At 37.0% G+C, this 22,133-nt stretch overlaps 1 protein-coding gene across 1 annotated transcript in view; it reads left to right on the top strand.

The window, feature by feature from the left end:
• Positions 1–22,133, top strand: part of CDC40 (cell division cycle 40) — a 57,962-nt gene that overhangs the window by 18,746 nt on the left and 17,083 nt on the right. The window contains exons 3-12 of the mRNA XM_066373476.1: positions 3,543–3,672; positions 11,086–11,166; positions 12,932–13,071; positions 14,477–14,573; positions 15,875–16,014; positions 16,787–16,861; positions 17,835–17,880; positions 20,370–20,471; positions 21,441–21,556; positions 21,809–21,942. Coding sequence (XP_066229573.1) covers positions 3,543–3,672; positions 11,086–11,166; positions 12,932–13,071; positions 14,477–14,573; positions 15,875–16,014; positions 16,787–16,861; positions 17,835–17,880; positions 20,370–20,471; positions 21,441–21,556; positions 21,809–21,942 — 1,061 coding nt within the window. The remainder of the gene's footprint in view (positions 1–3,542; positions 3,673–11,085; positions 11,167–12,931; positions 13,072–14,476; positions 14,574–15,874; positions 16,015–16,786; positions 16,862–17,834; positions 17,881–20,369; positions 20,472–21,440; positions 21,557–21,808; positions 21,943–22,133) is intronic.

The raw sequence follows: 22,133 nt of genomic DNA, 5'->3' as shown, positions 1-22,133 counted from the left end.
TATTAGCTCAATAACTTGGGGGGTTTTTGTGTGTGTGGTTTTTTCCCCTGAAGTTGGAAACGGGGATGCAGTCAGACAGACTCCCGCATGCGCCCGACCAGGATCCACCCGGCACATCCACCGGGAGCGATGCTCTGCCCATCTGGGGCGTCGCTCTGTTGCAACCAGAGCCATTCTAGTGCCTGAGGCAGAGGCCACAGAGCCATCCTCGGCGCCCGGGCCAACTTTGCTCCAGTGGAGCTTTGGCTGCTGGAGGGGAAGAGAGAGACAGAGAGGAAGGAGAGGGGGAAGGGTGGAGAAGCAGATGGGCGCTTCTCCTGTGTGCCCTGGCCAGGAATCGAACCCGGGACTCCTGCACGCCAGGAATAACTTGGGTTTTTTTACATAGACTTACAGTTATTATTTCATATACTAGTCAGTTTTTACTAGTATAAATTTTCTTAACCCTGTGATGTTATGATATACTGCTAAGATGTTGACCCTCAAGTGTCCTACCTACTGAAGACTTCCGTATACTGTATAGTATGCAGATCTCTTGCATTTATCAACTGGTGCTTAAAAATGCTTTTCTCCCAGCTCTATAAATAAATCACTGCTTCACTCAGTTTAAAAATGAAAGGATACTTACTTCTCCCAGGAATATCACACTTTTTGGGGGGTGTAATGATTTGAATTAATACTTAAATGTGTATATATTCATATGGGAGATTACAATTGTAACTGACTATTACATCAGTGTTCTTTTAGCTAAAAACTTTAATAGTCATACTTAATTAACTTGAATATGTATTTTTAAAAATCACCTGATTTACAAATTTATGCTTAAACTTAACTACCAAAAGTTGAAAAGAATGATTTGGAAGTCAATTGTGTGTGTGTGTGTGTGTGTATTTGTTTGTCTGTTTTTTTCTTTTTTATATGCTTTGTTTTTTTAATGGTTATCCCAGAATTAAAGGAGGTGCTTATTTACGCAGACCAGCAACCTCTGGAAGACATACTCTATTTTGAGTAATTGGGAAGAGCGGAGTCTTAGTAAGAGTCTCTGCTTTCGCCTGTTGACTTTTAATGTCTGCGAGGCCGGCTCCGATAGCTGCCAGTAACCAGGCAGTCAAGGTGAGGCAGAAGTAGATGGACTGTCTCCCAAGCAGCTTCCTTTATCATTAGAGTTTTTGTTGTCTCAGCTTAAATATCTATAAAACATAGCATGTTTAAATTTTTAGACTGAGTTAGGAATAGCACTACATTTAAGATGTACTTAACTGTAATATATGGATTTGTATTTGTATAGAAGTCAGAGTTCTTTATCACTGAGAATTTTTTTTTTAATTGGTGCCGATTTGATCGGTATGGCCTTTAGAAGAATTGTTCTCTTTTTGTAAACTCTTATTAAAATAAGACTCTGGAAATTGTATTTTCCTTTTTTAAATAGTAAATTAAAAGCATGATTGGTAATTTACTACATGTAATATGAATAACAATAAGAGCAATGGGAATTTTATCGTTTTAGGAATCATCGAATTCTGCGATATAGGTAGTAGCTGACTATAGCAGGTAGAGAATCTAGCAAACTCAAATCATTTTATCTTTAATTTTATGGCTGTTTCTTGTTTTGTAATAAATTTCATGACTGAACAAAATTAACTGAAAATTCCAGCATTCAACAATCTAGATTTTTATTTTTGCCCTTTGTTTTCACCTAGAAACATAGGAAGAACTAATATGGGCTACAGAGTCTTGTACGCTCCTTTGTTAATATTTAGAATAAGTAGTAAAAGCTCTATGTATAAATCAGATATTTTAAGATTGAATTATTTTAAACAGAAATGGAAGCTGTAGATAAAAAAGAATATATTATTTTCTAAGCCAAAAAATTGTAGAGCAAATCTAATATCCTTTAAATATAGATATGCATAATATAATGTTTATATTTAGAGAAGGCAACATTCTGGTTAAGAGAAGATGAATAATTTATATTTATGGCTCTGGCTATATATCATAGAAAAGGTGGTTTCTAATGCCAGTGACCTAAGATGTTCTAATGTCAAAATATTTCATTATGACAGTAGACCTTCCAGAGTTCAAATAAAAATATCACATGTAATTCGATTATTTCCAAAGTGGGAAGTTAATTTCATTCTTTATTTTAAAACATGAAAGAGTTTAATTTTCCCAGTACCTTTATAATGTCTTTTTGTTGTTGTTAGAGGTTATGCTTGTATGTTTAAGTAATACTATTATGTAATAGAATGCTAAATTAAAATTTATTCTAGTGGCCCTGGCCATTTGGTTCAGTGGTAGAGCATCTCCCAACATGTGGATGTTCCAGGTTTGATTCCTGGTCAGGGCACACATGAGAAGTAACCATCTGTTTCTCCACCCCTCCTCCTCTCACATCTATTTCTCTCTCTCTTTCTCTCCCCCCACTCCTGCTCCTGCAGCCATGGCTTGAATGGAGCAAGTTGGCCTCAGGTGCTGGGGATGGCTCCATGACCTCTGCCTCAAGCAGTAAAAAATGGCTCCAGTTGCAATGGAGCAAGGGCCCCAGATGGGCAGAGCATCGCCTCCTAGTGGGTTTGTGGGGTGGATCCTGGTCCCCATGCATGCAGGAGTCTGTCTCTGCCTCTCCTCCTCACTAAAATTTAAAAAAAAAAAAAAAGATTTATTCTAGCCTTGGTTCTACCAATTAATAAAACTCTTGACTCTAAGGCAAGTAAAATACATAATCTTTGGCCTCTCTTTATTTCTAACACAAAAATGAAAATACTTTTCTAAATTTTAAAGAGTTTTGTACAAATTAAATAACATTTGAAAAGCTGTTCTAGAAACTCAAAGCATTATAAAGAAATAGATAATGTTGGTACTGTTTTGTGTAAGGCTTTCATAGAGTGACTTTTTAGAGTTGAGAAATTTTATTTACATTTGTAGTGTCTTTTCCTAGCGACTTTTTTAAGCACTTTACTTTTATTGTCTATTCACTGTCTTCTGGCCTCAGTGGGATTCTGATTAATCTTGCCTTTATTAGTGCTTTCTGTATCCCAGGCACTATAGTTAAGTATTGAGAATTCTAAGTCTCTATCTTATTTTTTTTATTTCAATTTAAATAAAGCCCTGGCTAGTTAATTCAGTGGGTTAGAGCACTGTCCCAAAACACCAAGGTTGAGGGTTTAATCCCCAGTCAGGGCACATACAGGTAGCGGCCAGTGAACACATAAAGTGGAACAACAAATGAATTCTTCTCTCTCTGTCCTTCTTCCTTCCTTTCTCTGTCTCTCTAAAAATTAATTTAAAAAATCTTTTAATAACCACATGTAGATTTGAGTGAGCTAGGTGTCTCTCCTTTTGTCCTAGGATTGACAGACAGCCCTAATAAACCATCTCCCAGTAACACTGAACTAAGTGAGGTGAACCTGTTCCCAAATAGGTTAATCATCACATGATGATTTAGAGTTGAAAATATATATTATACATTATATATTATTCTAGTAATTCTAGCTTTATACATTTAGAATTTAAATTTTTGTTTTTGTTTTATAACACTACAGTTTGGACCAGAAAATCCCTTTAGGACACAGCAAATGGCTGCCCCTAGAAATATGCTTTCTGGATACGCTGAACCAGCTCATATCAATGATTTTATGTTTGAACAGCAAAGAAGAACTTTTGCCACATATGGTAAGGTGATTAAGACTTAGTTTCAAGTCTGATTTTATTAGAAGTGATGTGTGTCTATCTGAGAGAGAAGGTTCTATCTTATCCTCTAGCTTTTTAAATTTATTAATCTCTATTCCTTCAAAAGAGGTATTGTATTTTCTTACACACATATATAAATATACAAATGAAAAGGTAAACTAGTATTTTCAACTGTCATTCTAAATCTGCTATGATTTCTGAGTACTAGAAATATTCTCTGATCTTAAACACAGAATATTCTCTGTTGTATTTGATTTTGAATGTCCCTTACATGCAGATTGCCATTGAAGTTAGTAAATGATAGGATAAATTAAGAGGTTACATTTTTTATTTAATATGCTAGTTAACCTTATTCTGTTTTTCAGAGCTTATCACTGAAAAGTTTCCTATTGATTACTAAGAGGCATCAGGAAATAGAATAGCCAGAAATTTATTGTGTAAGATAATTACATTCTATGTATGGCAGGATATATGAACATTCATGTGCACACATAGGGCTGAGAATCCTCTCTAAAAGAAGACAGTCTTAATAATGTCCTTGTTCAGAGTTCCACAAATCATAAGTTCTGGTCACATATATCAGATTTGGCCATTTTTGGTGGTGCCTTTCCTTTCTCTTTCATAATCTACATCTAGATTATGGTTTGAAAGGCACACTAATCACCTTCTGTTTTTTGTTTTGTTTTGTTTTTGTTTTTTTACAGGGACAGAGAGAGAGTCAGAGAGAGGGATAGATAGGGACAGACAAGAACACAGAGAGATGAGAATCATCAATCATCAGTTTTTCGTTGCGACACCTTAGTTGTTCATTGATTGATTTCTCATGTGCCTTGACCGCGGGCCTTCAGCAGACCAAGTAACCCCTTGCTCTAGCCAGTGATTGTGGGTCCAAGCTGGTGAGCTTTTTGCTCAAGCCAGATGAGCCCGCACTCAAGCTGGCTACCTTGGGATCTCGAAACTGGGTCCTTTCACATCCCAGTCGGACACTCTATCCACTGCGCCACCGCCTGGTCAGGCGATCACCTTTTAACAGCTTTTTTGTGGGGAGTGGGTGAGCAAAGTAAATGAGAATATTTATGTGTGTTGTAGTTATAACCTTCTTTATGGATTACTTGTGTTGATATTTCCCAAAAAAGTAACTGAAAAAGAAAAGTAAATATTGTTTACAATAGATTTAATAATCACATTTTAGATATCAGCACTATTGTCTCTTTCTAAAAACTTTTCTTTGCAGTTAAGAGTTCTAATAACTCCTCTTTTTATTTCTTATGGTGGAATTTTTTTCTAAATAAATTTTTATGTTCTACCTACCATTAACTTCCATTATATAAGATAGGACCAAAAAAGTTAAACAATATTATGTTCTCAGGGATGCTTTTTCTTTTTTTTTAATTTGGTGAGAAGAAGGGAGGCAAGACAGACTCCTACATGCACCCGGGCTGGAATCCACCTGGCGAGCCCACTGGGGTCTCGATGCTCTACCCTCTAGGATATTGCTCTGTTGCTCAGCAACTGAGCTTTTTTTAGCACCTGAGGCTGAGGCCATGGAGCCATCCTTAATGCCCAGGGCCAACTCACTCCAGTTGAGCCATGGCTGCAGGAAGAGGAGAGAGAGATAGAGAGAGAGAGAAGTGGGGTAAGGGGATGGCAGTGGAGATGCAAATGGGTGCTTCTTTGTGCCCTGACTGGGAATTGAACCTGGGACATCCGCACACTAGGCTGACGCTCAACCACTGAGCAAATCGGCCAGGGCCAGGGATGCTTTTTTAATAACAGTTACTTTCATTAAAAAGTAATAAACAAATTTTAGACATTTAAAAGAAAGAAAAAAAGTGTACTTATAATACCACTTTATTAAAATGTCTCAGCATTGTGGTCTACATCCCCAACTCCCGGCACATATGAAAAGCAATCACTGAACAACTAAAATGACACAACTACACGTAGATGCTTCTCATCTCTCTTTCTGTTTCTCTCCCTCTGTTTCACCCTCTCTCAGATAAAAGGAAGAAAAAGAAAAAACAGGAAATAAAGTTCAATTAAGCTTAAGCTGATAGTGATGCCTACTTTCTTTCTTAAATTATCTTATAAAAAAGTAAGCATTTGAAGTACTCAGTTGGCTTTAGACCTGGTTTCAGAGATAGCCTTTTTTTTTATAGCTAGTGTTTTTTGCCCCCCATTAAGAGGAAGTGGGCTAGGACACAGGTTGAACTATTTAATGAATTGAAGACAAAAAAATTAATGTGACTGTCCTATATTAGGCAGCCTGGAATAAAGGGAGTAGCAGTGGCAAAACTAAGAAAATTATCTTTTGACTTCCTTAGGATAATGTTAGAACTGAGAGCAGTTTGTTTGAAGTTAAATAAATAAACTAGTTAATCAATCCTAGGTTTAGCAGTTGTTGTTTTTTTACCCCCAAGTATTAAGTAAGTATAGCTTCTATTGATTTCAAAGTCATATAATTTTTCTCATCAAAAGTTCTTGTCGAACTTCAGATACCAATTCCTTTCAGATAGTGGGAGGAAGTTTTCTCTCACTCTTACACATGGCATGTAAGGATGTGAGAACTTTGGTACCTTCTCTCATTTGCAAAGTACCAAGGAGCACACCTCCTGTCTGGTACTGGCGTTATCAACAAGGCATAAAGGAAATGGCACATGAATTCACTTTTACCTCAGTCTTATATTGATCACGCTATAATTGTGCTGGGGTATGGAACAAGCAGCAGTCCTACTTTTTTCCCTTTTTTAAATAGTCATGGCAATGTTATAATCTGAGTATATGATTTCTGGAAGATTATATTGTACAGTACATTTAACTTACCACAGAACCCACCTGTAGAGTCCTTATCAGTGAAGATAATCTCATTCGCTGTGTCATCCCATTTCATAATTTTGCTTTTGGCTTCTGTTTATGGTATTTACCCTCATTTCTCAGTCTCTCTGTGGTTTGTGTGATTCATTTATGCTGTTTTCCTTTCTTTTGGGGGGGTTCCTGGCCTGCTTCCTTGCTTATCTTACGTGGGGTTTCTGAAGTGGGGACTCTTCTCTTCACCCAGAATTTTCTCTACACTAGTCTATGGAAGTGGAGAATAGAATTTAAAATAAACACCTTTAGTTTCACCATTGCTGTTACTAATTTTAATATTACTTTTAATTTTTAATTTCAGTATTAGAAACTCTTTGTAATTTCAGTATTAGAAATTCTTATTAACCTTTTTAAATGATTTTTTAAAAATACTCTATGGCTGGCCATGGCCATTTGGCTCAGCAGCAATAAAGCATCATCCCGACGTGTGGAAGTCCCAGGTTCTATTCCCGGTCAGGGCACAGAGGAAGCACCCATCTGCTTCTCCTCCCCTCCCCCTCCTCCTTTTCTCCGCTCTATTTCCCTCCTGCAGCCACGGCTTGACTGATTGAAGCACGTTGGCCCTGGGTGCTGAGGATGGCTCCATGGAGCCTCTGCTTCAGGTGTTAAAAATAGCTTGGTGGCATACATCAAGCATCAGTCCAGATGAACAGAGCATTGGCCCCAGATGGGCGTTGCCAGATGGATCCTCGTTGGGGTGTATGCAGGAGTGTGTCTCTCTATCTCCCCACCTCTCACTTTAATTAAAGAAAAAAATTCTATGGCCTGACCAATTGGTGGCGCAGTGGATAGAGCATGGACCTATTGAGATGCTGAAGACCCAGGTTCGAAACCTTGAGGTCAGCAGCTTGAGCACAGGCTCATCCAGCTTGAGCGCAGGCTCACCTGGCTTGAGAGTGGGGTCGCTGGTTTGAGCCCAAAGGTCACTGGCTTGAGCCCAAGGTTGCTGGCTTGAGCAAGGGGTCACTGGCTTAGCTGGAGCCTCCCAGTCAAGGCATGTATGAGAAAACAATCAGTGAACAGCCAAAGTGCTGCAACTATGAGTTGATGCTTCTCATCTCCCTTCCTGTCTGTAGTTTACGGCCCTGGCTCATTAGCTCAGGTGGTTAGAGCATTTTCCCGATACACCAAGGTTGTGGGTTTGATCCCTGGTCAGGGCATATATAAGAATCAACTGATGAATGCATAAATAAGTGGAACAACAAATCAATGTTTCTCTCTCTCTAAAATCAATAAATTAAAAATTAAAATGTTCACCTGACCAGGTAGTGGCACAGTGGATAGTGTGTCGGACTGGGACACAAAGGACCCAGGTTTGAAACCCCTGACGTCGCTGGCTTGAGTGTGGGCTCATCCGGCTTGAGCATGGGCTCACCAGCTTGAACAGGGGGTCACTGGCTTGAGCATGGGATCATAGGCATAACCCCATGGTCACTAGCTTGAGCTGAAAGGTCGCTGGCCTGAAGCCCAAGGTCGCTGGCTTGAGCCCAAGGTCACTCTGCTGTAGCCTCCCAGTCAAGGCACATATGAGAACACAATGAACAACTAAGGAGCCGCAACAAAGAACTGATGCTTCTCTCTCCCTTCCTGTCTGTCTGTCCCTCTCTCTGAATCCCTTGCTGTCTCAGTCAAAAAAAAAAAAATTCTACTGAATGAAGATATCATTTATATAAAAATTTCTTCTATCATTTAGATTTCAAGTTGGTTCCAGTTTTCACTGTTAAAAATATGGTGATATGTATATTAAATTGCAGTAAAATCATTTTTAAATGTGATGGTGAATATCTTTGTGCATAAAACTTTATTAGTTTTTCTCATTTTCTTAAGAGAATGCTCAGAGGTAGGTCTAAGAATATAAGTTTTTTTTTAAAAGCTTTTGTTATTCCTGACCTGTGGTGGCGCAGTGGATAAAGCGTCGACCTGGAAATGCTGAGGTTGCTGGTTTGAAACCCTGGGCTTGCCTGGTCAAGGCACATATGGGAGTTGATGCTTCCAGCTCCTCCCCCCTTCTCTCTCTCTGTCTCTCCTCTCTCTCTCTCTCTCTCTCTCTCTCTCTCCCTCTCCTCTCTAAAAAATGAATAAATAAATAAAAAAAATTAAAAAAAAGCTTTTGTTATATATTGTCAAATTCCTTTCCAAAAGAATTCTTCCATCTTGTACTGCCACCACCATGTCCAAGAGTTGTATTTCTGATTACCCAAGATCCATATGATTGTTTTTCTTGTTTATTTGAAAAACAAAATATTATATCTCTTTGTTAAAATTCTATTCTTTTAGTAAGGTTGAATGTTTTCCCACATATAGGCATACCTCATTTTACTGCGCTTTTTGCTTTATTGCGCTTCACAGATGTTGTGTTTTTTACAAATTAAAGACAAGACTCTCCACCAGCAAAAAGATTATGACTCACTTTTTCACAATACTCCTTTATTGCGATGTCTGGAATTGAACCTGCAATATCTTTGAGGTATGCCTGTATTTGTGACCATTCTTATGCAAATTGTTTATAGTCTCTTCTCGTTTACCTATTGGGATATTAGTATTAGTAATCTTAGGGATAAATAATATATAAAATTGATAGCCATTTCAAATAAGACTACAAATGAAAAAAGTAGACACTAACTCCATTAAGAAGATAAAATGAAAAATAAACATCAGAAAGATAGAAGAGAGTATTTCATAACTAAAATACAAATATATTTATTTATTTGGGACATAGGATAGATAGTAGAAAACAAATTGGACTGAAATTCTGTAGTGTTACCTTGTTCTCTCACTAACTGGCTTCCAGTAGGACATGTAGCTAAATATTTAACTTCTCTTATTTGTAAAGGAAAAATACTGTTACCCACTAATTACCTGGGGTGGGAGGCAGTAGTGGTAATGGTAATAATAGCAGTAAAGATTTTACCGCAGAGGATGGAAAGGGAGAAGAGCGTAAGTTCCTTTTCTCAGAAACAAGACTGGCCGGAGGAGTTGGGGATTGGCGCTTGCACAGTTGACACGGGAAGGGCCAGGGCTCTCCCTTTCCTCTCTGTTACCGCCTTCATCCTGCCAAACATATAGTGCAGTACTGCTTATATAAACATCAGTTTCCTTCAAGACAATTAATTAAATTCTAGATATGTCTTTATCATTGAGATAGGGATTTTTTAACTTAGGGTATGTTTAAATTTATTTAAGCCTTTTCTAGTCTCATTTTTAAAAATATATCATTTACAGAAGAGAGATGAAATATAAAATAACTTATGGGCTTTAAACCTGTGATCTCACAGATTCTATTTTGAAGCTGCTTTTCTGCCATCAAGCTCCACCTAACAAAAAAACTACATGCAAATTAGCTAAACAGGTAGTTGATTCTATACTAAGCATATCCCTCCCGAGGGTGAGTTGGGCACTTACATCCTTAGCTTGTTTGAAATGTTTGTTTGATGACAAATCTTTTGCTTCCCAAGACCTTCCTTTTAATCTTTAGCTGGGAAATTAAAATGTTAACTATTTACACTGAGATGTGCCTTAAAAAATAGGGTAGTACTATTATGTATTCGTGGTTGTTCACATAGGTTGTAAGCAAGCCATAGACTGATTAATGATCTAGCTCTCTTTTATGAATATACTAGATTGTTATTAAAACTGATCTTACCAAACATTTATTATACTAGCACCTCCCACTTGAGAAGAACCTGATTTGAAGGTAATATAGACTTTTTTTTCCTTATGGCCCTGTAAGCCCCTGAAGACCATGTTTATATGTAGCCACATACTCTATCTCTAGTTGAAGAAGTGTATTCATATATGCTAGTTGATATCCTTACTTCTCTTACTAAGGAAATAAGTAATGATTTATGAAGTAGAAATATATTATTTTAAAACTTGGAGGGCAGACTTTCTTTACTGAAAATGGAATTTTCAAAATAATAGCAAGATTTTGTGTAATTGTTCTTATCCTATTTTTTAATTATTTAATAGTTTATGTAATTTGATAAACTAAGCCATGTATTATCTGTTGCCAAAAGGAAAAAGAGTTTCTATATTTCTGAATGTATATTTCCAAGCTCCTCTAAAATTTAAGACTATACAGTTGGATATTTTGACCGGGAAGGATCTATTTTATTGAGAGACAAAAGGAGACAGAGAGAAACATTGATTTGTTGTTCCACTTATTTATGCATTTGTTGGTCGCTGCTTATATGTGCCTTAACCGGGAATTGAACCTGTAACTTTGGCATATTGTGATTATGCTCCAACCAACTGAACTGCTCAGCCAGGGCTTTAATAATAATGCAGTTATAATGTCAGTGGGCTACCTTCATCCTATCAGGTACTTCCTATTCTGCTGAAGTAATTCATGATCCAGCCTGAGATTTGGGTTAATTGTCCTGAATAGTTCAGGAAAGAAAGATTGGTCCTAAGTTAAAGAGTTTATTTTCATCATTTGGGAAAGAAAATGTGAAATGACTATATTTGTATAGAATTTAAAAGAAATGGCAAAAATGGAGTCAGTAATTTGTACTTTTTTCCTTTCAGGTTATGCGTTGGACCCTTCATTAGATAATCAAGTGACTACTAAGTATATTGGTTCTGTAGAGGAAGCTGAAAAAAATCAAGGTAATTGATTTGAAATTATATATACCTGTCTTGCAGATTGACTTTAGACACTTATAAAACTAGTATTTTATTTAGCTCTTGATTTTTTTTAAGTTGAGACAATAGTATTGCAATTTAGAACTATTACACTTTTAGAGCTTGCTTTTGCCTCCTTTTAAGGAAGATAGTTGTACCTATATTGAGGAATTATGAGTACTTGACACATTGCCAACCCCATAAAAATAATTCAGTAAATTATAATTAATGTATAGCTGATCTTAGCAGTTTATTTATCAACACTATTGTCAAGCTACAAAATTTTAACAGAAAAAATTTCATTGTACATGTCTGTGGAGATTGTCTTTGAAGGGGTGCTTTGAATGTTGAGATTTTAAATGTGTTTTAAAATACATGTTTGTATTCATATTTTGTGTTTGTTGTTATGAGGCAAAGTGTCATATTCTAAATACTAACTTAAACAAAGGTCATCAGCCCATTGGAATCTTTTCCATAAAATACTCATTAAAACAATATGCTAGGCCCTGGCTGGTTGGCTCAGTGGTAGAGCATCGGCCTGGCGTGCAGAAGTCCCGGGTTCGATTCCGGCCAGGGCACACAGGAGAAGCACCCGTCTGCTTCTCCACCCCTCCCCCTCCTTCCTCTCTGTCTCTCTCTTCCCCTCCCGCAACGAGGCTCCATTGGAGCAAGGATGGCCCGGGCGCTGGGGATGGCTCCTCGGCCTCTGCCCCAGGCGCTGGAGTAGCTCTGGTCGCAATAGAGCGACGCGCCGGAGAGGCAGAGCGTCACCCCCTGGTGGGCGTGCCGGGTGGATCCCGGTCGGGCGCATGCGGGAGTCTGTCTGACTGTCTCTCCCCGTTTCTAGCTTCAGAAAAATACAAAAAATACCAAAAAAAAATGCTATTTGCACAAAAACACTTAGTAGCTACAGACCCTGTATGATCAAGCTGTCCTTGGTATATAAGCTAGATTATTGTTAAAATGTAGTTTTAACAAGATTCTGTTGTAACACACAGCCTAAAGGAAACTGATTTGAATTAATATAGATAAGCTTTTTTCTTTAAGTTAGACCTCTGCAGGCCACATATTTATATAGCTAGATTCTCAGTTAACAGTTTGTGATCATGTCTCCCATAAACCTTTCTTTTTCCAATTTAACAACTACACATAGTATTTCACCTTCTCCTGATCAAATTCAAAGCTAGAAGCATCCTGTTTCCTCTTTGCCCTCTTACTGTTAAGATTTATTATATTAAAGGTCAAGTTTGCATTGAGATCACTTAAAAGATACCAAATTCTTAAGAAACATTAATTTATGTTGTTGCATTACAAGTAAACAGTTATTAACTAATGTAATTTAATCTAATTAAGTTTTTAAATAATAAATTTTAGTGTATTCTTGCTTTTATAGGTAGCTTTATTACTGTTTAGCAATATGAAATTGCTGATTTTCTTCCAAAATGGTATAATTCATTGATATGTATATGAGTCATTAAAAGGATTGTACACTATTATAGGATTACATAGCTGACCTTTTCTTTACATATATTAGAATTTGCAAAATATTACAGTGGTAGAAAAGTTCTCTTTGCCCAGAACCTTGAATCCTTTTTTTTTATAATATGAGTTGGTATATCTGACATATTAATATAAATTTTATTTTGTGTTTTTTAATAGATTTTTGGTGACATGACACTATAAAGTAATATATTGTATATATATTTCTTTAAAAATTCTATACTTGTGATGTCTGTTATTTTTAATGTAGGTTTAACTGTGTTTGAAACTGGGCAGAAGAAAACAGAAAAGAGGAAAAAGTTCAAAGAAAATGATGCATCTAATATTGATGGTTTCTTGGGACCATGGGCAAAATATGTGGATGAAAAAGATGTAGCCAAACCTTCAGAAGTAAGTTTTGATGTTTTTCTTTGTCAATCCAGGAGTACACTATATCTGTATGAAGGATGCCTATATTAATAAACGTAAGCCTGACCAGGCGGTTGCGCAGTGGATAGAGCATTGGACTGGGACGCGGAGAACCCAGGTTTGAAACCCTGAGGTCACCGGCTTGAGCATGTGCTCATCCAGCTTGAGCGTGGGGTCGCTGGCTTGAGGCCCAGAGGTCACTGGCTTGAGCTCAAGGTTGCTCGCTCTCCTGTAGCTCCCTGGTCAAGGCACATATGAGAAAGCAGTCAGTGAACAATTAAGGTGCTGCAACAAAGAATTGATGCTTCTCATCTCTCTCCAGTCCTATCTGTCCCTCTCCCTGTCTGTCTCTGTCAAAAAGATAAATAAATGTGAGATTTCCTTAGAGATCCAAATGACTCATCAAAATTTCTCCCTGCCTTGGTTAATTAAGCAAATACAGTAAAATTTCTTTGATTTTCTTTATAATATTTTTACTTATATTTTTTGTGATTTATTTTCTTCCATACTTTTTTAGTATAATTTACTATTGAACAATTTTTAGTAAAAAATCACTTTTATAATGCTATTAAGCTGCCATGGTAGCTGCTCTTGTGATACCAGATATTCAGGTACTAGCTAAAGAATCAGCCTTTCTATGATTTTAGAATCGATGTGGGTTTTATTTATTTATTAATTTATTTAAAATTTTTAACAAGAAGGTAATATATCTATATATTTATATACAGGTTTTTGTTAATTCTAAAGTAAAGCTATAAACCCCTACCTGTCCCTCCACACCTCCTAAAGTTTATATTTATCTCATGAAGTTTGTATTCTTGCTCCGTCTTACATCCAATAACATACATATTATTGTACTTTATTGATGTATTATATCTTAATAATATACATATACTAATGTTTATTTTAGACATCATCTGTTGACTTATTGTAAAGATTTTCTACTTACCCCCTCCTTCGTTCCTCTGCTTCTTCCATAAAAGCTGTGTCACAAATCTGTTGTCATTGCTTATATTCTTAGGATCATGTAAAAGCTTTTTACTGAAGAACAACGTTGTGTAATAAAATTCAACTTTTTTTCTGGTACTGACTGTCTGATTTTCTTGTCCTTTCACTTACATAATTAACATAATATGTTAAATTTATTTCTAGGTGTTCCAGAAGGATGAGTTTTCTATAAAATTGGTTTAAAATTATTAATTAGTACCCATTATGTGTTTAATGTCATTTTGTAAACTGTCAAAGAGTTGGGATTGTTATCCTGGGAGGCATTCTTAAAGCTATTCCTTCAACAAAAAGTAGACCTCATAAAGAATGTATAACCAGCTTTGGCCATGATGGGGTTCTGGAACATCTATTTTTAAAGTTCACTTCTTCCTTTCCTTAGGAAGAACAAAGAGAATTAGATGAAATCACGGCAAAGAGGCAGAAAAAAGGCAAACTGGAAGACGAGAAACCTGGGGAGGAAAAGACAATCTTACATGGTAATATATTTCTTTGCAGTTTCATTTTTATGATAAACTTTCAGATATTTACTCTGTTCTGTTGATATAATATCCATTGCCCTTATTAATCAGCTGCTGCAATTCATTATATTAAGAATTATATCGGATAATTTGTATTCCAAAGAAATTACAACAAATTCTTTTATGTTTTAATAGATGAGAGGTGATAGCATGATTATTGATAGCTACAGATAATATTTTTAGTGCTAATGAGTATAAAAATGATAGAGAAGAAATCTGAATGGTCCACATGTCATTTCCTAAGATAAAGTTGACTTTCTTTGGTGTGTCAATAGTGCCCCAGTCATTTTCATCTTTTGTTTTTAATCTACATCAGATATTCTCCAGATCTCCTTACAGTCACTAAATTATACTTTAAAAGAATAAACTTTGTTTTCATGTGAATAGATTAGAGATTAAGACTCTCATACTCATTTTGGTTTGGGGAAGAGAATGCATATACAACAAAATAAGTTGTAAATATTCTCAAATGTGCCTGGTTCATTAATAATTTGTTATATTTTGAAAATTATGTAATGATTTTCTGAAACTGTTAAGAATTCAATACTAATAGTATTAATTATTCTAATGTTATATCACATATGAAATATTTAGGTTTGATAAAGCCATATTTGGTTTCTCAGGCTCCAGTTTTTATCTCCTAGGAGTCCATTTAGCGCTGTGGTGCTGCAGCCATAATAACAATAACAGCCAACGTTTATTTAGTGCCTGCTCCAGGCATGCTACTAAGTGCTGTATATACACTATGTCTTTTCATTCCCACAGAGACTTTATTGTAAAGTCTGTGTTGAAAGTAGAAAAGAGAATAGAAAAGGAACCTAGAAGGGCATAAGAGAGGAAGGCAGGGGAAAAGGGTAGCTGATATTTTTTGTTTTATCTTCCTTCTTACTCTGTTTTAATGCTTCTGGTTCTTTGCCAGTGACTAACAAGGCCCTAGTATTATAATTATTGCCTCTCTGTAATCATACTGCAGTGAAGTCTTTTTTATATATTACTAAAATCTGTAACTGGGTAAAAGAAGTATAGATCTTATTTAGAGGTCTTATATTCTCTGGATATTTAGAAGTTCCAAAATGCTATCTCTAATTATAAACAATAGCAATGATTTCAGGCAGCCTAATTTTAGCTAATCTTGGTCTTAACATCCAAGTGTTATTACCTAAACCTTAATGGGGAATAATATCCTTATGAATAAGGATATAGATTTCTTGGCTCTGGCTTATATTTTTCCATTGTTTTTCTTTGCCTTTTTGTTTCAGTTAAAGAAATGTATGACTATCAAGGCAGGTCCTACCTTCACATACCTCAGGATGTTGGTGTTAATCTGCGGTCAACTGTGCCACCTGAAAAGTGTTACCTTCCCAAAAAACAAATTCATGTGTGGTCAGGACACACAAAGGTAAGCAAATCGGTTGTTTATGTTTATTGTAATGTATACTTGGAAGCCAATCTGAAGTTTCAGCTATTGATGCAGAACATTCACTGTTTTTGGTAAAGATGGAGGGAAGTCAAGATAGAGCAGGGAAGTCAAATTGAAGAGAAACCTAAGTTAGTCTTTGGAGCTACCCACACATGTCAGTCACAGTCTTCAAGGCCATCTGGAGTGGCCATGACATAAGAATTTGTGATTTAGTGACCTCTCCCCTTATGGTAGCCGTGGCCTTTCCCTCCAAGTTCCTGCCTCAATTTGCTTCCTCTTGGGCAGCAAGTCAGTGAGTAATGGGTTCATACTAGCACCAAAGCCTCAGGACTTTAGCTCGTGAGGTTATCACCCTTCAAAGATTAGGTGTTCCCTGGTTGATAAACTATGATAATATTTAAACTAATGAAGAGACAGGGTACTTTAGAACTTTTGATGTTGGTAATCCTTGTCAACTGTGCTATTCCAAGTAGCAATTTACAGATCCTAGCAAAGAGAAAGGTACTGAACGAAAGACGGGAGAGGAGTGGGGGCATTGGCAACTTGATTGACTGAAAATTCCCTTCGTAGTCAATTTTAAAGGTCAAAAAACAAATCTTTAGAAGTTTTGTTTCAATAAGGGCTGTTCTTGGAATACTAATGAATAAAAATAGTAAATTGGGTTGCTTAAAAATGTACTGTGCTTTCCTTATGTTTAATTTTAGCTGATTTTAGAATGCTTCTGATTGGTAACCATAATACCTTTTTATAGGGTGTCAGTGCCGTCAGATTGTTTCCTCTTTCTGGCCATTTATTGCTGTCTTGTTCCATGGACTGTAAAATTAAGGTGAGTTTTCAGTGACAGTACGAGTGCAGCAAAGCTAGTGCTTTGGTTAAATGTGGTTAATTATAAATAAATTTGGGTTTGTTAGGCAATTAGAAACTGATTATTTTCTTTTAGGCCCTGTGAATGCAGCAATTTATGAACTACTTCCAAACATGTTGATTCAAATATGGCTCTGTGGTCCAGTTGGCTAGGCTCTTTTGTAAACTTAGATAAATGATTAGAATGTAATCAGTCACTTTGGCTTTAGGCACATAAATGTTTAATCATTAACAATAGATTGTGTAGAGGTTTTTATATATGTAAGAGTCCATTTGTTCCTCAGAACCTTATGAGGTAGAGAAGACACCTTGTAGAAACCACATTTCTAGCGATTAAATAATGTAATTCAATGCTAGTAGACACCAAGGAACAGGCAAGCTCTCAGACTCCCCTCCCACTTTCTATGGTTTTGGAAAGCTGCTTCACCTTCCGGGCAGTGTTCAGCTGTAGAGAGAGTGGTAGGAAAAACTCAGTTGCCAGTGCGTGTTCACCTGAGTATAGGAAAGCCTTTACAGAAATCTTAAACCTAAAACAGCAGTTCTTATCTCTTGTGTGTGTGTGGTTCATTATGATGGTCAATAAATGTGAACCCTAAAGTTCTCTTGAGGTTTGGAAAGTTGAACCTTTAAAATTTTATTATTTATAAATAATTTATGGGTATTAGCAATATCCATAAAGACAGCTATTTTTTTATGGGAGTTTAGTTTTAAAGTGTGTGTGTATGAGAATGAGTCCATGAGTCCAAATGGTGCAACACAGACTAGAAGCACCAAACAATATATTTAATGATGTATAATGCCTTTGGTTAAGTCCCCTGTACATACACAGATATGCACACACTTAGCCAGCACATGCCTGTTGTTACTGATTAAAAGTTGTCATTTTATCAGTCTAGTATTGAATTTAATAATTATTTGTGTTTGTTTTTTTCCAGCTGTGGGAGGTCTATGGAGATAGGCGCTGTCTGCGAACATTTATTGGTAATAATTCTTTTCTCCCTGACTATAAATGTGTTTGGAAAGACTTCTTAAACTTTTTTTTTAATCATTGACTATAACTTTACTCCATGAATATGAATGAAAATCTTTATAGTCTTGAGCTGAGTCTTGAAGAGGGAGTAGGTCTCTCTACGTAGACAAAGAAAGAGAGCTAGGAAGAGTGAGCAGCAGAGGGGGTATGAGAAAGCATGCTGCCTTGGGGGAACTGGGTATGTTTCGGAACTGCCAGGGTGTGGGATGACGTGAGGAAAATGAAGGTGCAAAAGCAGCAGAAGGGATAGAGTATGAGGTCTGTGGGTACCGTTAATAAGGAGTTTAGACTATCCTGAGGGCTTTGAGAAGCCAGACATTAAACAGCTCTTTCAGGAAAGCAACATGATCTGGTTTGAAGTTTACAGAGATCACAATGGCAATATGGAGGATGCTTTGATAGAGCAGGCCTGGAGGCAGGGAAATGAATTATAAGGTTACTTCATTAGTCTAGATTAGAGTTGGCTAGAGCCTGAACTACAGCAGCAGAGGTATAGATAGAGAGGAAAGAACTAATCAAGAGATAAAATCAGTGAGATTTAATAACTGAATGTGAATGGTAAGAATACGGCAGGAATCTGGGATGTGTCCCAGATGATACCAAGGTAAATGCTGGTGTCATTTACCAAGACAGGGAACAGAAGAAGATGTTGAGGTTTTGGACTCATTGAAGTTGAGCTGCCGTTGGGGTTTTGCAATGAAAATGTCTAGTAAAGCAATTAGCTAGCAATATGTTAAGGACTGAAGGGAGGTTGGGAATTGGCATCTAATGTGTCAAAAAGGATGAGATTAAGAGAATTCCAGGAAGCAAAGAACAGGACCAAAGAGAGGACAGCTTGTGGCAGACTAGCCTTTTTTGCAGAGAATAGTTTATTGTCTTTGTCAGATTTTGTGTAAAGGCTAGTTACATTTCCAAATTTAACTGTTTTGCATTGAAACACTTTGTGTGAATCTTAGTGGCTCTGTTTTTAGATTGAAGTGGAGTGTGTTCTGCAGTGCCGGAGATTTTAGTGCCTCACGGCGCAGATACTGCCCAAGGTGTTGTAGCAGCCTAAAGAACAATTCACGGGAAGGCTCTCAGCAGCACGCAGGGGAACAAAATATCTCCTGCAGAAGTAGTGGCTTTGGTCCCCACTTGTCTCTCCTGCACTGGCAGGCAGCTTTTCGGTGGGAAACTGAGAATTTCCTACTTAGGAAGACTGTAGCAGCTCTGACTGGGACTCCTGCTGTAGAAAAGATGACCTGATTGCCGTGACACATAGTGGCTCCCCAGAGTTCACTGGTGGGGGTCAGGGCTGCTGTGGATGGTTGACAAGTTGTGCCATGCACATTTTGCACAATTGTACTTGGCAATCTTGGTCATGCTGGGGTGGGAAAAAATATGAAAGGTTCTGCTTTCATTTAGCCACGTTTTATTTGTCCCTGTAACTGTCAGAAGAATTAATTGGTCTGGTAAGACTGATTTTCAAGCAAAACACCTTAAAACTAATTACTGTTAAAATGCCATCTTTAAACAAAATAGAAGTTAAGATTTGTTTTCAAAAAGGTTTAGTCTCAGATTCGTAATTATTTCTCTGAAATTTGGTAATGTGAGCACACAAATAGGCAGTTATTGAACACAGGCTGCAATTTTCATGCACTTGAGGTTTTGGTCACTCTTTTTACTTCCAACTTGGTGAGTAATCTTCCAAAATGTCACCAGTCATTTCTCTTTCATTACAATAATTGGCTTAGTATATTTCCTTAAATTCTTAGCTGTTTAGTCATCAGTTGTATGTATAACCTATTAAGAGCTTGCCATGACAGACTAAAAAAATGATAGATCTTTCCTCTTGGTTCTTACGTAAATGTTATACATTAGAGTCACCTGAGAAGCTTTTTTTTAGGGTGTGGGGGTGCACCTCCTACATTCCCAAGCCCACATGAAAGCTATTCTGAGTCAGCAAATCGGGATGGGGTTACAGTGATTTTTGGCTCACAGCATGGCTTGGAAAACACTATTTAATGCTGTTTTTCTTATGGTGTTGATGTTTTAAAAGATACTTCTGCCCTTGCTGGTTAGCTCAGCAGTTGAGCGTTGGCCCAGCATGTGGAAGTCCTGGGTTTGATTCCCAGTCAGAGCACATAGAAGTGACCGTCTGCTTCCCCACCCCTTCCCCTTGTCTCTCTCTCTTTTTCCTTCCTGCAGCCATGGCTGGGTTTGAGCAAATTGGCCCCAGGCTCTGAGGGCAGCTCTATGACCTCTGCCTTAGCGCTAAAATAGCTCGTTGCTGAGCAGTGGACCAGTGGCGCCAGATGGGCAGAGCATTGCCCTTTTGAGGCTTGCTGGGTGGATCCTGGTCCAGGCACATGCAGGAGTCTGTCTCTGCCTCCCTGCCTCTCACTTAATAAGGAAAAAAAGAAGATACTTCACCTCACATTTCTTTTGTCTCTGCCTTCAGGTCACAGTAAAGCTGTTAGGGACATCTGCTTTAATACTGCAGGGACACAGTTCCTCAGTGCAGCTTATGACAGATATCTTAAGCTCTGGGACACTGAGACAGGTAAGAGCTCACTTATACTAATACTTTCTCATAAATTAGCATTTTTAAATGAAACATGTATGTAATCTCCTGTAGCAAAATGGTACTTTCTCTACCTGCTGATTCTTTTGTCATTGACTGTCAGCCTGTGTTGCATTTGTTTGTAGAGCTGGTACTCAGCTATATGAGTAGCTCTTTCACTGTGAAACTGTTTCCACCAAATACAGTTTATAAAGCAAACATAATGATAGACAAAGACATTTGAAATCTTCCAGTTTCATTGATTTTCTGTTCCCCTACATCACGTAGCACACGGCCTTGCACGTTAGCACAGTAAATATCTGATGGACAGAATTAAATGTAACTGCCCAAACTGATTAAAATATAGGTCCAAATTTCCATGGTCCAATTGGTTTTATATATTCACAGGCATATGAATTGCTTTAGTATATTGTGGCTGGTGTAAATTTATATAATTAAAGAACCATCTTTCATCTTGCTGAATTTTAAGAGTAAAGATAATAGTTAACATTTATCAAACTCTTCATGTTTGCCAGGCATTATGCTAAGTGCCTGTATTCAGTATCTCATTCAGTCCTTAAAATGTCTCTATGAGATAAGTTATTGTTATAGAGGAGAAAACTAAGGCTTAAAGAGGTAACTTTTTCAGCTAGTAAGTGGCCAGATTGGGTTCATACTACGGTCTCCGTAATGCCATAGCCATTTAGCAGTGATCCTCAACTCTGGCTGCACGTCATAATGCTCTGGACGTCTTTATCAAGCCTGCAATTGGTGATGCAGATTTACTTTTGACAAAATTATTTTTAATTATTAAAAATATGTGAAAAGGAATAATGTGGTCTATAATAAAGAACAAGCAGGCTGCCTTTCCTCAGAATTTATTAAGTAAATCTTTAGATCTTAATCCTAGGGTTATCTTTAAGTGGTCAAATTTATTTTGCCTATTTGACCTTGGTTCTTTGGTTTTAGGACAGTGTATATCAAGATTTACAAACCGAAAAGTCCCCTATTGTGTCAAATTTAATCCTGATGAAGATAAGCAAAATCTCTTTGTGGCTGGGATGTCTGATAAAAAGATTGTGCAAGTAAGTCTTTTCACAGTATTTTTATTAAGATTCTTGAGCTTTATGTTATGTTAGGGGATGGAATAAGGAATATTATTAACTTGTTTAATGTTTGCTACTTTTAGGAACTACTGATGCTCTTCCTAGTAGAAAACAGTAAATTTATAAAAACGTGATGTTGGAAATCTCTTTCTCCATTTTTCGTAATTATGATCTTTGTTTGTTTTCATAAATCTCCACTTCTGTCTTTCCCTCTTCTCGTTTGCTATCCAGTGGGACATTCGAAGTGGAGAAATTGTGCAGGAATATGATCGGCATTTGGGAGCTGTCAATACCATTGTTTTTGTTGATGAGAATAGGAGATTTGTGAGCACATCTGATGATAAGAGCCTCAGAGTTTGGGAATGGTGAGTTTCTATCAATAGAATATCTGATTATATAAAGCAAGCAATTTAAAAATCTGTGGCCAAAGACAAACCCTGATAATATGCAGCTATTTGAATATTTTCACAGCTCTGATTTCTGGCCTGTCAGTCAAACTGTTTTTAACTATTTACGTATCTGTAATATGAAAATAGAAACTTCAGCATGCTACTTT

This window comes from Saccopteryx leptura, chromosome 3, assembly GCF_036850995.1.
Source record: "Saccopteryx leptura isolate mSacLep1 chromosome 3, mSacLep1_pri_phased_curated, whole genome shotgun sequence".
NCBI lineage: Eukaryota > Metazoa > Chordata > Mammalia > Chiroptera > Emballonuridae > Saccopteryx > Saccopteryx leptura.
This window is presented reverse-complemented; position numbering and strand designations above follow the sequence as displayed.